This window comes from Meleagris gallopavo, chromosome 1, assembly GCF_905368555.1.
Source record: "Meleagris gallopavo chromosome 1, MGAL_WU_HG_1.1, whole genome shotgun sequence".
NCBI lineage: Eukaryota > Metazoa > Chordata > Aves > Galliformes > Phasianidae > Meleagris > Meleagris gallopavo.
Window position 1 is genome coordinate 77,907,915 of NC_139404.1, and position 15,283 is coordinate 77,923,197.

A 15,283-nucleotide genomic window follows, 5' to 3' on the forward strand; every position below is an offset into this window, starting at 1 on the left:
TACAGCTCACTAGGGCAGTCTTAGTTACGTTGATTATATTATATGGCACTAACAAACTGCAGAGTGCTATTTATCACATGTGAATTGCGTGCGGTAGTCAGACAAACAGGAAGGAATAAATTATGGGTGAATAAGTTGTTGTTATTATGAGGTGTTAGAGGCTTAATTCTGACTTTCAATTAATGCCGTAGTAATGACCCAAAAGTATATTTTGGGATGCTCATCAGTTTGTGGGAGCTAAACTTAGAAAATGATTTTGTTCCAAGCATGGTTTTAAGATGTGTCTAAAATAACATCAGCCACATGAAGTGGCTTGAGAATAGATATAAATGATGAACTGTTTGGGTGAGTCCCTTAGGGAAGATTTTAACAGAGTCGAAGGAGAAAAGGTGGTGAAGCCTGGAAGAGTCTGATAGCTGTGAGGTGGGAATTAGGCTGTGGGTGCCAGGTGGTGGCTTTGCTGCTTCAGTCCCTATTTTTCCAAGCAGTCTGTACATCCAGGAGCTGAGCAGGAGTGGACTGAACTGACTGTCACCTACATGGCATTGTGATATGTTGCTGGCATGTCCCTGCTGTGTGCATTGTGGAGACACTAGCTGAATGTTAGCTTTAGTTTGAGATTCAAAAGATAACGTGAACAAGGTGTCAAAAATTCAATGTTGGTGTTCTGCTGACACTACTGGCCAACTTGCTCCAGCTTTCTCATCTCCCCTCTTGGGTGAATGTAGAGGGGCTTCTGACTTCTTTAAAGAGAGGAATTAAGGAGCTCCTGTTACGTGTTGCATGTTTGTTGTTTTTTTTTTTTTCAGTGTGCTGAAATCATAACACCACCTCAGGTTTCCAGGTATAGAACAAATTAGTCCACAGAATGATTTGGAATAGAGCTCTGTTCAAATGCACTTTTGCTTTGCAAAGCAGGTTGGCATGAGATATGTGGCACTGTAACCAGGCGCAGCTAGTTTTTAGGTAAATTAATTAATATGTGGATTGAAGTTGGGTACTAAACCGGGTAGGAGTAATAAACAAATACATATGGAGGATGAGAGAAGGACATGCTGGATTTAACAACAAGCAGTCCACTAGTGTTCGTGTCTTCATAATAACTGGATCCGAGGTGCACTTAAAAATAACTGTAAGTGCCACGTGCCTGTGGGGAGTTAGAAGTTGCATTTGGCATGAAGGGATCCTCAACTAAGAGGATATTTATTTTAATAAGGCTGTTTGCATCTTAAATTGTAAATGCATTTAATAGTTAACTTATAAATATACCCACTGTGCCACTTTGAAGGATAGTAAGTATTGCAACGCAGCCTTTCAGCTGAGATTGTTCTCTGGGCTGTCCAGAGAGGTTGTGGATGCCCCGTCCCTGAAGGTGATCATGGCCAAATTGGATGGAGCCCTGCACAGCCTGGTCTAGTATTAAACGTGGAAGTTGGTGGCCTTACCTATGGTGGAGGATTGGAACTCAGCGATCATTGGGGTCCCTTCCTGCCCAAGGCATTCTGTGATTCCATTAAGTAATATTATACTGAACGCTGCCCGTGAATATCAGAATGGCAGTGGAAACGTGCCTGACTGTGTGTACATGCAAGGTGTTCTTATGGAAATGGTTGTACAGCATGTGTGTAGGCATAGCATCTGACAACATTAATGTTTCTAATAGTTCCATAATTCATTGAGTTAAAGCTCTCAGGCTTCTGAAGACATATTCTGCTTGTCTCCAGCTTTAAGCACTGCTCACTTGCAGTCACTTTGTAACTTGTATCCTCCGCTAGCGTTCTTCAGCTCGGTTGTATTTACGACTTCTGTATTCAAGTTCAGTCCCTTGGGAACACCTTCTCCTATTCTGAAGGACATTGATCATAATGTGATTCTGGAAAGTTGAGTGAGAACATCTCAGCTTGAACTGTTGAGCAGAAGGGTTCCTTTTTGCCTGACTGCAATAAAACATGTAGAGATCGTAACTCCCTGGTTAAGAAACACTGTGCATTGCCACACCTATCTAATGGTAGCCTAACTTGCTGGTTAAAATGAAATTCCAGCTTTTATATGTGTGCTTTGTATATCTGAAGTGTACTTAGTTGCGACTTTTCAAGTGTGAAACTGTTGTCATGCTCCGAGTGAGCACAGAAGTGATTCTGTGGTGTGCGCAGGATGGACAGATCTTGTGTAACCTGAGTTTGTTTCCTGTATGAAGTGTTGTGGCATTAACCTTCTGAGATGAATGGGGTACTTCAGCAACTGTAACATTTGATAGCAATGTTTTACATCAGCCAAGCTGTATGCCATTGTGATGCAGATAGGAAAGTAGCAGACTGAAAAATGTTCCTTGTTTCTTTTCAGCAATTGCTTTTGTCATCCTGTTACCTGTACTTCTGTCGGTTTACTTGACCAAAAGGAGATCAATTCCACCTAAGAGCACACCTCAGTGGTGCTGGTATTCTCATACCAAAGTCAATTCTTTGTGGGCCATCCCTAGTGAGGCTGGAGAGATCCAGGTTTGGGTCTGCTAGTCCAGAAGTCTAAGCACAGACTTCTCCGATCCTGTGATCTGGAAGTCAGTGGTGTGGAAAGTAGTTGAAAATCTTGTTCTTTAGGCGGCTGGCTCTATTAAGTCAGCATAAAGCTATGAGGGGAAAAGGAGAGCTCAACTTCAAAAAATTGTATTTCTTCAATTATCTGTAGTGTAAAGTGAAAAAAATGTTGGCAGTTTGGGATGCATGCTGCATCTGTAGTCTGTAAGAAGTGGTTGCCTTGTGGGAGAGTTATTTCATGTCAGCTCTCACTCTTTGGTGTAAGTGAATTCTGCACTGCTTTATTCATCAAGGAAGTTAGCTAGAAACTAAACGTAAGTCTTAGGTTAGAATTAGATTAGTCTTAAATCCCGTTTCTTGTTTGATTTGTGTTGGAGGATCTTTAATACTTAAGAGATCCTGTTTAAATATTATGTACATGCAGTGTAAATGCTTGATTCTTCTACATAAGTCTCACTTGTTCTAAATTCAGAGACTAGAGTCATTTGAGAAGTCTAAGCACTGCCAGTGAAAGTGGGGAGAGGCAACATCACATAATTTTGGAGTAGTTAGGGCCTCCCTGCACATCTTCCTACTGCTGCTCTAAGGACAGTGTATTAACTTAGAAAACCTAGTTTAGCATGTTACAGTGTAACTCGTTAACTCTGTCAGTATCTGGCTTCTGATGAAAATAATCAAGAAAAGCTAATTTATTTTTTTTTTTGCAATATACCAGGCTTGAATTATTAGTTGTCTTTCATATCTCTGCATTGCCTACATCTCTCCGTAATACTCTAAGTGACTTCAGAACATAAACTTTCAGAAGTGTACATAACTTTAAAAAAATTAAGTATAAGCCTATCCACTTAAAAGTGGATAAACTAATATATTCAAGCTATCCCTTGCTGAAGAACACAATGGAGATCTCCCTCTTTTGGTTTCCTTTCAAGGTATTATTGGCAAGTCAGTCTCAGGTGGCAACTGCAATGTGATTTCAGACCAGTGTAGAGAAAGCAGATGGAGGTAGAGCATTTTTAGAGAAGGCTGTTCTAATGATGTAAGACTTGTGTAATCGTGATATTGGTCTGCTTGTTGTTCTTGTCCTTTGCCTTTACTCAGTTCTTATAAACCTCTGCAAAGTAAGAACTTGGAGGTCTGTTTTCAGTTTCTGTTCCACTGTTAGTGCGGAACTTCTACAGTGCCCTGTTTGCTTTCTCTGGTGCTTACAGGTCTGCTTACCGCTGGATAGCTCATGTACAGTAATCCCCCCAAGCTGAATAATTAGTTCTTAAAGTTGTGGAACTACGGAATTCAGGTTTCCTATGGATTTGGATCTTGTGCCATTTTAGAAACAGGAGGGGCAACAGCTGTTTACAAGGGTGGATAGTGACAGGACAAGGGGGAATGGTTTTAAACTGAGACAGGGAGGTTTAGGTTAGATATTAGGAGGAAGTTTTTCCCCCAGAGGGTGGTGACACACTGGAACAGGTTGCCCAAGGAGGTTGTGGATGCCCCATCCCTGGAGGCATTCAAGGCCAGGCTGGATGTGGCTCTGGGCAGCCTGGTCTGGTGGTTGGCGACCCTGCACATAGCAGTGGGGTTAAAACTAGATGATCACTGTGGGCCTTTTCAACCCAGGCCATTCTATGATTCTATGATTCTGATATATAGCATATACTAATTGTGATTTTAAATTTCTTCTTTAAGATGTGCTTGTTAAGAAAGTGTCTGTGCTGCACACCTGTTCCCAGGTATCTTTAATTGTACTTCTGTTAAATCAAGCTGAAATAATTTGCAGCTTTATCCCTGCCAGTAAGATACAAAACTGCCTGTCAGACATCCAGATCACAAGGTGAGCCCATTATTTCTGAAACTAGAAATTAGGCCCACTGTATCTAGAAAAAACCTGTGAAGAGTAAAGGAGAGAAATAGCCTCTTCCATCCACTAAAGCCTTTTGTTAGGAGGCTGGAATGAAACATCCACTGCAGAACTGTGGAGGTTTTGTTCATTTTTGTCAGGCATAGGGTAGTGGCATTTGTTTTTAAAGCTTATTGCGGCTGATAATAGTGAAAACACCATTTCAGGAATACTGTGCTGACCTTTCCTGAAGGACGCAGCAGTACACTGCCTCAACAGGTGCTTTGGAAGCACGTTCAGACACCAGCAGAAGTACTGTTTCATAGTGCCTTGCCTATTTTTGCCTTGAAGATTCATTGGGAAGAACCTTCACACAGAAAGATTCCTGTAACCAAATCTGAAAATGGATTTCTTCTGCGTGTTGTAAGGGAGCTTTGTAGTTGAGACAGGAAGCACAACTGTATAGGTCTTAAGATCACATGTTCAATTCTTAGTTTGTGTCATATTTCTCAAACCTCAACCTGTAAAAGATTTAAGAACTTTGTTCTGTAATCCTTTGTAGTTAATGACTTATCTGTAAAGATGTATAAAAAAAGTTTAAACTCTTCTGCACGTTTTTGTTCTTGGGAATTTTGCACTACTTGTTAGAGTGCTTGCGTGTCCAGTATAGCTGTAAGAGAACACTCTTATGGCTATTCTGATACTTCCTTAAGATCTCATGCAGTTTTATAAACAGACTACATGAGGATCATTTGTGGTTGCACAACAGATAAGAGCTGAGGTTAAAACCTAAAAATGAAGTGAGTGATAGCATTCTGGATGCTGTAGCCAGAATGTTTTTGTTTTGATTTTACATTCCTTACGAAATCCTGTGACAAATCAAGAGATTTCACTTGGAGGTAAAGGCGTATTGTAAAGCAGAATTAGGTTAGCTGTTGCTGGCTCTGTAACTTCTAATTTATTCTACCAGTCTTTGATGTTTCAGACAGAGCTTTCCTGTGTAAGGCATCCTCAATTATTAATAATCATCTGGGTTCCAGGAGTCAGAGACCGTGAAGATTTATGTTACAGCTTTTTCAGGAAGGAATCACTTGTTCTTTAGGCAGTATGCTGCCAGAAGAGGTTGGCTCTCCACTAGATGCTGTTACCTGGGAGTAGAAATGTGCTCACAACCTGTATGGGGCACTTGTGTTATCTACTGCAGGTAGAGGTCCTGTCGCAGAAGGAAGTTGTCCACAAGCCACTTGACACACACTTAGCCTTACCCACCAAAGCAGAGTCTTGGATAGCTTTGTTGAATGTGACATAATTAGATGTGTCTTCAATTTGAAACTAATCTTCTGTTTTGGAGTGCACAGTAGATCACTGAAAACCATGGAAATGAGCACTGTCTTGCAACTTAGAGAAATGCCTCCTTCTTTCTTGCTTCCTTTATGAAATTGGTACACGGTGACTTGTGCATCTTAACAAAGTGTCCATGGAGTGCAGCATCCTGAGACTTTCCATGGTCATCATTTTTATTTATTTATTTATTTATTTTCTGATTTCCCAAATAAGAATTCTTGTCCCCTTTTTTTGATCTAAAATGGCTGAAGACCCTCTTTAGGATGACATCTCTGGTCTTTGTCATTTTTAGCTTGTGTACCAATTGTGTAATTTTTGCTTTTTATCCTCAAATACCTGCTTCCATTTAACAGTTCCCCTAGATCGTGGGATACAGTTTGTGTAGGCATTTTCTTTGCTAGCACTGCATGTCATTTTGGTCTGTCCATAGTTCTGTGATCATCCACACAGTGGGTGGGGGTGGCAGCAGCTCACAGCTAGGTGCAAAGGTCCAGAGACGCCTCTCCCAAAGCAGCTTTGAGAACATCAGCAGCAGGTAAGGGGCTTTGTTCAGTAGAGTGATATTCCTGTCTCTGTGCCTCCTGTAAGGCTTAAGTGAATGTGATACTAAACTTGGAGGACTAAAGGAACAGCAGTGCCAGAGCAAAAATAATGAAAAATAAACTGAGAACTTCTTCAGAATTTTCTTAAGCAAATCTGGTCAGGAATCTTCTGAGGAATGCTCTCTCGAACCCATGTGATAGTCAACAGTCATGAGCAACTGTGACTTTATTATTATGAAAATTGTAAACAAAAATGAATTTGATGGCACATCACTTGCATGATAAGCCTGCTTCTTCCTGCAATATTGTTAAAAAAAAAATGAAATAAAATGAGAGAGAGAGGGAGAAGGTGAGGGAGAGAAAGAGAGGGAGAAAGCTTGCTTTCCAGTTCTCTTACATGATCTTATATAATAGCCTTAGTGAAACTTAATTGCTTTAAATCAGTGGGAGGAAAAATAGACTTTGAGTTTAGATAGTACAAACAAAAGAAGTAAGAAAGAAATTTAAAAGCAGTGAAGCTTTTATCCCCATCTGTTGTTGCTGTCAGACACTTTAAAAAATTAAGTGGGTTGTATAGCACGCTGTAGTTTATTGGCATTGGTTTGCTGTCACTAATTCTTGCAGAAGCTCACAGAGCAGCCTAGTTGCCGTAGGAAGCAATCAGCTGGTATGGATAGGGAATGTGTATTCTGTGAAAAGTCAAGATAATTCTTGCCTGCCCTTCAATCCCTCGTACACCTTCCTAGATTTAATAAACAAATAAATAAAGAGTACGTGTGGTGATCTGGCTCACCTGAACTAGTCAGCCAGCAGGTATGTGCTGATCGTAGAGGAGCATCTATTCACTCACCTTCACTGTCAGTGCTGACCTTACTCATTCTTCTCTGCCCATGCTCAGTTTTTATAAACATCTGGAAATGTCATGTCTTTAAGGGATTTTGGTTAGGTTCGTCATTGGGCCCAGTTGTCATGAGTGCGTGGAAGAGTAGACACAGTGTAGTAAGAAGAAAACATTGGATTCCTCAGAATGAAACTAAAAAATACCAAAGGGATTTTCACTGCCTTGGGTAGGACCATTTCTCCCTCTGTTTTCCTATCCAGTAGTCTTAACAGGTTACTTTTATAAGCAAAAGGTATGTTGGTAACAATTGCAAAGATAAAGTTTCAAGTTTCATTTCCTGCTGTTGTTTTGTTAGCTAACTGCAAAATGACAAAAGAAGTGTCTCAAGGGGGGGATAAAGCAAAGGCTGTGATGATTTTTATCTCAAGGGTGCCTTGCTTGTGATTTAAAAGCTTGAATTAAGTCTCTAGTTGAAGCTAGCCTTGTTGTAAAACATACATTGAAGACTGGAACAGAGCATTCCAAGAGTAAGTATGTAAGAATAAAGAGAACTGTGTCTTGCAGGAAGAGATAGCATTTGTGTAGAAGATACCTATGCCTTGGAATTGATCTTATCCATAAATCATGACTGAAATTGTGTGAAACTATTAAGAACTGTACAACCATAGCACTGATTAAATTACACTGAACTTAAATCTCCTGAAGACAAAGAATTTAATTTCTGGGGATGACAATGCGTTTAAACTAAAATCAGTATTTCAAGCTGACATTGTGAGAGCTATAAACTACATAAAACTTGAGAAGAAATAACCATAAATGGCCAATTGCATCCTTGATCTGTCTGAAGAATTAGGGATTTGCAACATTTTTGCTGCAGAGGATATTCAGCTGAGTTGAGTGAGCGTATTGCATGAGTGAACTTAAAATGTATTTGCCTCTGAGCTTATAGAGCAAATACTTTTGTTCTGCTGCAGCAAATCAGAAAATGAATCTCTCCTGAAAGTATCACTTGACATAGAATAAGTACAGAGAACCAAACAAAGCATTGGTGGGGCAATGGCTGCTAAGGAAAAAAGAGATAGGAAAAACATTATTCAGCAGTCCACAGAAGTTTCTACCTGGGCAGCTTTTTAAAATTTATGGACCCTGTGTGTTTCAGGTCTTTCAGATACTACCTCCCTACCATTGCCTGCTCTGTTTTGAGGTTTATTAAATAAAATGCAAAGGTTTTCACTCCTTCCCTGGAGGCATTCAAGGCCAGGCTGGATGTGGCTCCGGGCAGCTTGGTCTGGTGGTTGGCAACCCTGTACGTAGCAGGGGGGTTGAAATTAGATGATCATTGTGGTCCTTTTCAACCCATTCTAAGTGCTTATGTGCTATGTGCTTACAAAATAAGAATAGGAAAAAAATCTTCAGTTCCCCATCTTTCTTAAGCTACGACTCCGAAGTAGGTGCTCAAGTGTTGTATATAAGAGCTATTTAATACACTTAACTGCTTCTTTTTGAGGAGAAAATTGGAGCTTGAAATAAACTAACTGCTCAATTAGCTAATGGGCACGGTCTTGTTTATTCTTACCACCCCTACAGGATTATTTTGAAATGTTGTTTAAATTGTATGAGCTTCAATAAACTTCCGGTTTGAAGTAATCCCCCAGTAAAGTAAAATTAAAATAATATTAACCGTACTTTTACACCCTGTTTCTTCTGCAGAAAAGGGGCTGTGAATCCCAGCAGAACTGAAGTATATGAAATGCAAACTTCATTGTTTACATGTGATAGTTAGGGAGGCTGGTACTCAATGTGGTGGCAGGGAACAGCATCCCTTGGAATAAACCTGCTGACTGGTAAAGAGTTTGGCTGTACATACTCCCATTAAAAAAAAACTAACAAATTTATGTTCTATTTTTCCTTTTTACTTTCTTAAAATAGTTGAGTTTATAATTGTTTTTTTAAACTGAGGAAATGGAAACCAATTCTTCATAGATGGCAGAGATTCACAAGGCATCGACGCAGATATACTTCATTTTTAATGGTCACGTGTCCAGCCTATCTACAGAAAGGTGATGGACTTCTGCACACATTGTAGTAATGTAATGATTGTACCAATATGTTACAGTGTACATTTCTGTATCTCTTACAGTGTCTTGCAGTATACTTTGTCTTGCCACATCTTTCACAATATTTTGCAAAATTGACTGAAGTAATAGTGGTGGTAAGCCACAAGGAACAGAGGCAACACATACGTAGGGAATTAAAGAAGAATAGCAACTAAACATAGCCACTAAATTTGCCAGTCAAATGAATAGGCAAACAAAGCATGCCAAATGGCCTTAATCCAATCTGTTTCTACCAAATAGTTTGTAGCAATGAATCATTAGTGTTTATTCAACTTTAAAGTGGATGTAAGTTGAAGACTTCTTGTGCCCAGTGTGCCTGCTAGGTGAGGTTATCCCTTGTGCACCCAGTGCCACAATAAAGCATGCCTACTTCTTAATGGTAAACTCATCTTAAGGAGTTTTCTTCCCAACTGTCATTTTGTCTGGTAACAGTAAGTCCCTATTCTTGTGGTTAAAGGCAAAATGATGTCATGTGCAAAGAATCCAGAAGAGTGCAGTTGTTAATTCTTTCTGTAATTTTCTTCAGGTTCTCTTCTCTGAAACCATGCCAGAGATGACAGAAAATGAGACACCTACTAAGAAGCAACATCGGTGAGTTTCTGTGAAAAAATGAATTTTGCAGTTCTGTAGTTTGTGGTCGTAATGTAATGACAAAATTTCTAGTTATAAATTTAGTAATAAGGTTATTAAGAAGTTCTGAGGGTTGACTAGGATTCATGCAAAAGTTTGTTAACTATGGCTGTAAACCTCCCCTTCTCTCTTCCTCTATCAATGCTAAATTATTTGTCAAGGATATATCTACCTCGACCACCAAGGCAAAAGAGATTCTTTATCACATGGACTACTCAGATACATGTGACTGCACCACTACTTAGGTTAGAGTGCAGCCTGTGTTTATTGCAGCAACTCCTTGCAAAACTGCACTCATTTTGATGGAGTGGTATAGGTGTCTTTCACAAATTACAGTGGAATCTAGATCTTCACAAATCTCTGCTAAAATTCAAAACACACCCTGAGGTTTGAATAGCAATACTATAACCAAAGTTTATAATCAGATGGCTTAGGGTTCATCACAACTTTTACAAGCTTTTGTTTCTGTGTAGTAATTTATTGATCTAGCACCTGATTTGGCAGTGTAGTCCTTCAGTCCTTAGTTACAGCATCCAACTTATGCTAGCGAGCCATGCAGGATATTTTTATGGTAATCACAGGTGATTATCTTCTGAGAAAACTGTAGTTTACTGTTAACTGAGATGTGCAGGCGACAGCACTGTCTTGTAATCACTGAGTTACTCTAGATGCATACTGTTGGTGGTGAGTTACCAGAAATAAACGTACATTGACTCAAAGTATAAAAGGTATGTGGCCAATAGTAGTCACTCGTGTCAACCACATATATCTTATATTCGCACTTCAGGTTTCTTGTTACATCTGGACTGTGCTTTAATAGTGAGTGGAGAGCAGAAAATACTACTGTTTTTTGCGTACTGTAGCCAAACCACCAGACTGAGAGGGCACTGCTGGGCAGAAGTCTTTTGAAAGATTTATCTATTTTTTTTAAATGAAATCTCTTTTTTGAGAAAAAAAACGTGTGTTGTTTTACTGTATTTCTTGAAAATATTTGACTTACTGCATATCTACAGGGCACTTGGTTTTATTTATATGAAGTACGTGTTTAGAATTTATTGACTTCCAGCAAAAGCAATTTGAGGCATTGCACATTGATTCTCATCTGATTGCCATTGGTCCAGGAATCCCAGAGGAACATGTGAAAACAAAGAGAACCCTCACATCCCCACATAATATCTAGACAGAATTTTGAGGCAGTACAGTGGAACGGTTGCAAAGGAAAGATAATTCTGGTTTCTAACAAAGGAAGCATGTTTGATACCAGAAGGTTGATGTTTGAAGGTAACAGATCTGAAAGAATCTGTTTGCAGTGTAATATTTTCTCCTTTTTCATTGATTCTGTGAATGTAAAAGCAATATTTCAAACAAATTATTGGCTAGCCTGTTGGTCAAAATTAGTTTTTGGGTTATAATATTTAGCATTGCATAGCATACTAGTTTTTGATGAACAAAATAATCAAAATCCAGCTCTGTCCAATAAATATGCAGTAATAACCAAATTGATTGTTACTGTCTGTCTTGCTATGCTGAAATTGATTTGAGTCTGAACACTAATTATTTTTTTGTTAGAAACTATTTAATGCCTGTTTAATACCAATCCTTGTGAGTATGACTTCTGCTGTATTCTTGTTCAGAGTAGAGTGTAATATTTAGTATTTTCAGCAGTAATTGAAATAATAAAATAAGAGAAAATTGTTTGTGTGCAGGTTTTTTTTCCTTCTGTTTCACATCACTGTTTTCCCTTTATCGTTAACAGAAAGAAAAATAGGGAGACGCACAATGCAGGTAGGAATATTATTTTTGTTGTTTCTTCTATTAATAAGCACAGATTCTTCAATGACTTATTTTGCCTGGAGAAGGTCCCTCTATAATTGTTTATAACATAAAAAAGCCCGACATCCTACCAAACATCTCTCTGTGGTCCTGCTTAGAATACGTATGCACAAATCGGTCCCTTGGGCCTGCTCCAACAATTCTGTGTGAGTATCATCTGTATGTTGTGGGACTTGCATCCCTCGTGCAGTATGCAGCCTTTTCTCTCCATTGAATTTGACTTTCAACATCATTTGATAAATATTGGCAGAACTGTCAGGTTTCAGTAGAGTCTGAAGGTTTTGGCCTTGTTTATCTACATAGATACAAAATACTAAACTCTTGAGTCTAGTTCTCCCTTCATTAAACAGCACAAATGTGTGGTCTCTGCAACCTCAACTGGAAAAAAAACACCCAGTAGTTTCCATGTGACCAGGATGTGGCCAATGTCCTAAAGACTAAGAAGTATTGGGAAAGCATCTTAACAAGTTAATTTTAAGATGGCCAGACTCATTCTAACTCTCAGTTCCTATTTTACTTGCTGATAGCTTTGGAAGTCATCCTCTAGTGGGCTGATCTCTGCAAGGTGTGGGGACAAGCTCCCTCCAGCCCTGTTGCTTGCTTAGTCATTAATGTCTGGACAAACTGAGTGGAAGATGCTATCAAAACAAAGGAATAGTGCTTCACGACCACTGTGGTATCTGCACATATTAGCAGCAGTAAGATATTTAAAAATTAAATCCCAAGGATAATGATTTTAATGTTTGTACAGCTGCTCTTGTGTGACTGACCACGAAGAATACTGGTGAAACTGGCATCAGGAATGAGTTTTTAAACCCCTGTGTGACTTTATCCAATTAAGTTATTAAGTTAAGATTTCCTTAAAAGTTGTACACAAACGTTTGCCTTGCCTACAAATAACAATATGAAATGCAGCTTTAGTTCAGAGTAACAGCTTTGCTTAGTTTTTATTTCTTCATTTGCTGTAAATGAATGTGACCTTTTGTTGAAGTCATGCTAGACCTGGGGAGGAGTCTAAAGATGTTCACACATTGTCTGTGCCTTAGGCTTGGTGAATTATATACTCCCCAGACAGAAAGGGTGCCTTGGGGGAATACTTCAAATGAGATGTATGCATTGTTCTCATGCTGGACTTGCTGAGTGCCTTGGCTCCCAACTAAATGGAGACTGAAGACAGTGCCTTGAGGCTTGGGGTTGGTCATTTGGTTTTGGTGTGTTTTTATCCTCACAAATTTCGTGCAGAAGAGGCTTTATTTTGCTATGTTAGAATAGTACTTAATGTAACTACCGTCTCCGGGAACACTTCCTTCCTGTCCTGAAATACAAAAATTACTTCACTTGTTTGAGAAATGTAAATTGAAGTGAGAGACTACTGAAACAAAAGTATTTAAAATAAATCAGTATATCCTTTGTAAAGAAGTATAATATAGAAGTAAAGCATGGTTTTGCTTGTAGAAAATATGCTCATCTGTGGGTTACTGTGTTTTTCTATATGTATCAAAAGCAGCCCTGCTGCACAAAACAGAACTCACAATGAATGACATATCGATATGAATCTTGACAGAGCCATGACAGAACTTTATTCAGAACGCCAAAACATTTTTATATCAGACTTTCTTCAAAATAGGTAATTCACTGGCAGTATTGTTCATTAAAATATTTTTTTTTGTTCCAGTCGTAGTAAGATCTTCCACAACAGTTAGAGCTTTCAACATAAAAATGAGTAACTGATAGCCTATAAAGCTAGAAAGTATTATCAAAATCTTGAATTTTGAAATGTAATAGCCCTGCTTTTCCACAAAGGCATCCTGAAAATCCTCACCTTTTAAAGTTACTGTTTCTTATGTTACAGCTGTTAATTTCACCGAGTGTTAATTCAGTAACTGAAGTTTACTTTAGCGGAGATTTTTTATTCTAGCATACTATTCATGGTTCCAGTAACTCAGGAGATAATGTATTTATGAGCCCTTGCATTGGTAGTAGTTGTCTTGTTGTGTTGACTTGCCCAACCAGATGACATAGTGCATGTTATTTTTGCTCAGTGGAGAGGCATCGAAAGAAAAAGATTAATGCTGGGATAAACAGAATTGGAGAACTCATTCCCTGCTCTCCAGCACTTAAGCAGGTAAGCGTTAATTCAGATGTGCATCCTGTAAAATGTTTGTGTGTTTCCTTGTCTGTAGAAGTACAAATACTTTTGCTATTTGTCTCACAAAGAAGACAAAAGTGTCTGAATTAACGTGCTTGAAATTTTATTAGTTATTAGGATTTTAAAAAGTATTTATAACAAAATTTCTTTTTCGAAATACAAAGCCATGCTAATATATTTGCACAGATTTCTGAGCTTCAATGTCTGAAGGTGTTGTAGATGACTGCTGAAGAAGTGAACAGTACGAGTTGGACATGTGACTCACTGACTTTCTCCTTCATTCATGTGTGCAGTGTTTCTGAGCAGACTCATTTGTCCAAAGCCATCTAATCATCTTGTTGATGCCTGCTTGTCCTTTCACAACTTTCCAAAGTTCTCATTAAACATGCATGTGTTTATTTCTGTAATCTTCGACATAATGAAATGAAAGCAATTCTGAAAGTCAGATACTAGTAGTAAGGGAAGACAGTGTCCTCATGCGAGGTGAAAAGACAAAACAAAAAATGTTCAGAAAAGCATTCTTTTAAGTTTAAGTTTAGCACTTTTTTTAAATGAAGACTCTTGGATCGAGTGCAAGATCTATCATGACAGATCCAATAATGGTGAGATTTCTTTCTGATTTCATGTGTTGGTTTTTCCTTTAAAGAGCAAGAACATGATCCTGGATCAGGCCTTTAAGTACATAACAGAAATGAAAAGACAGAATGATGAGCTTCTGTTAAATGGAGGGAACAATGAACAGGGTAAGTACAGAGTCCTCTGGAAGCTCTTTCCTTTCTATTGTGTGTTTGTTAGTACTAAGAACAAAGCCAGGGATTCCCTGTATCAACAGACATAATGAACCCCAAGACATATGCATACAAAAAGAAATCTGCTTAGAATAATCTCAATAAATAAATAAATAAATAAAAGAAGAAAATGCCCAAGCATGTGTTCTAGCTATGAGATTTGAAGCGATCATCTTGTGATGTAACATAATGAAAAATCTCACAGGCAAGATCATCTAGTAGATTCTATCACGATTTTTTTCTACTGTAATGTGATGGAAAAAATTCTGTTAAAGTTCAGGGTTAGATTTTTTTCATTGGAAAGATGGATCTTTCTTCATGCAGTTGTTTTTTTCCTTCCTTTCAAACACTTTGAAAGTAGTAACACCCTACCTTATAAAAATATGATGCCTCATTTAAATTCTACGTTAACAGAGGCATACAAATGCAGTGGTGGAGATGTGACAGAAATAGTATCAGAGCTAATGTTATAGTTTGTGATTTTTACTTCTCCACAAAGAGTGGAATGCTGTTAAATAGTTTATGTTGTTGATGTGATTGGTTTTGAAAATCCTAGGTAATTTTTCTTTTAGACGAGCTCTCTCCAATTCCACTGCTGGGTTTTGTGATTTTACATAGGTGCATTCTATTTAGTTTTGTATGTCATTTTTATATGTAAACTGGAAAAC

At 38.4% G+C, this 15,283-nt stretch overlaps 1 protein-coding gene across 1 annotated transcript in view; it reads left to right on the forward strand.

Annotated features, from left to right (window-relative positions):
• USF3 (upstream transcription factor family member 3) overlaps positions 1–15,283 on the forward strand; it is a 28,893-nt gene that overhangs the window by 1,380 nt on the left and 12,230 nt on the right. Inside the window, exons 2-5 of the mRNA XM_085236322.1 lie at positions 9,742–9,806; positions 11,602–11,630; positions 13,721–13,803; positions 14,474–14,570. Of these exons, the coding sequence (XP_085092448.1) occupies positions 9,742–9,806; positions 11,602–11,630; positions 13,721–13,803; positions 14,474–14,570 (274 nt within the window). The remainder of the gene's footprint in view (positions 1–9,741; positions 9,807–11,601; positions 11,631–13,720; positions 13,804–14,473; positions 14,571–15,283) is intronic.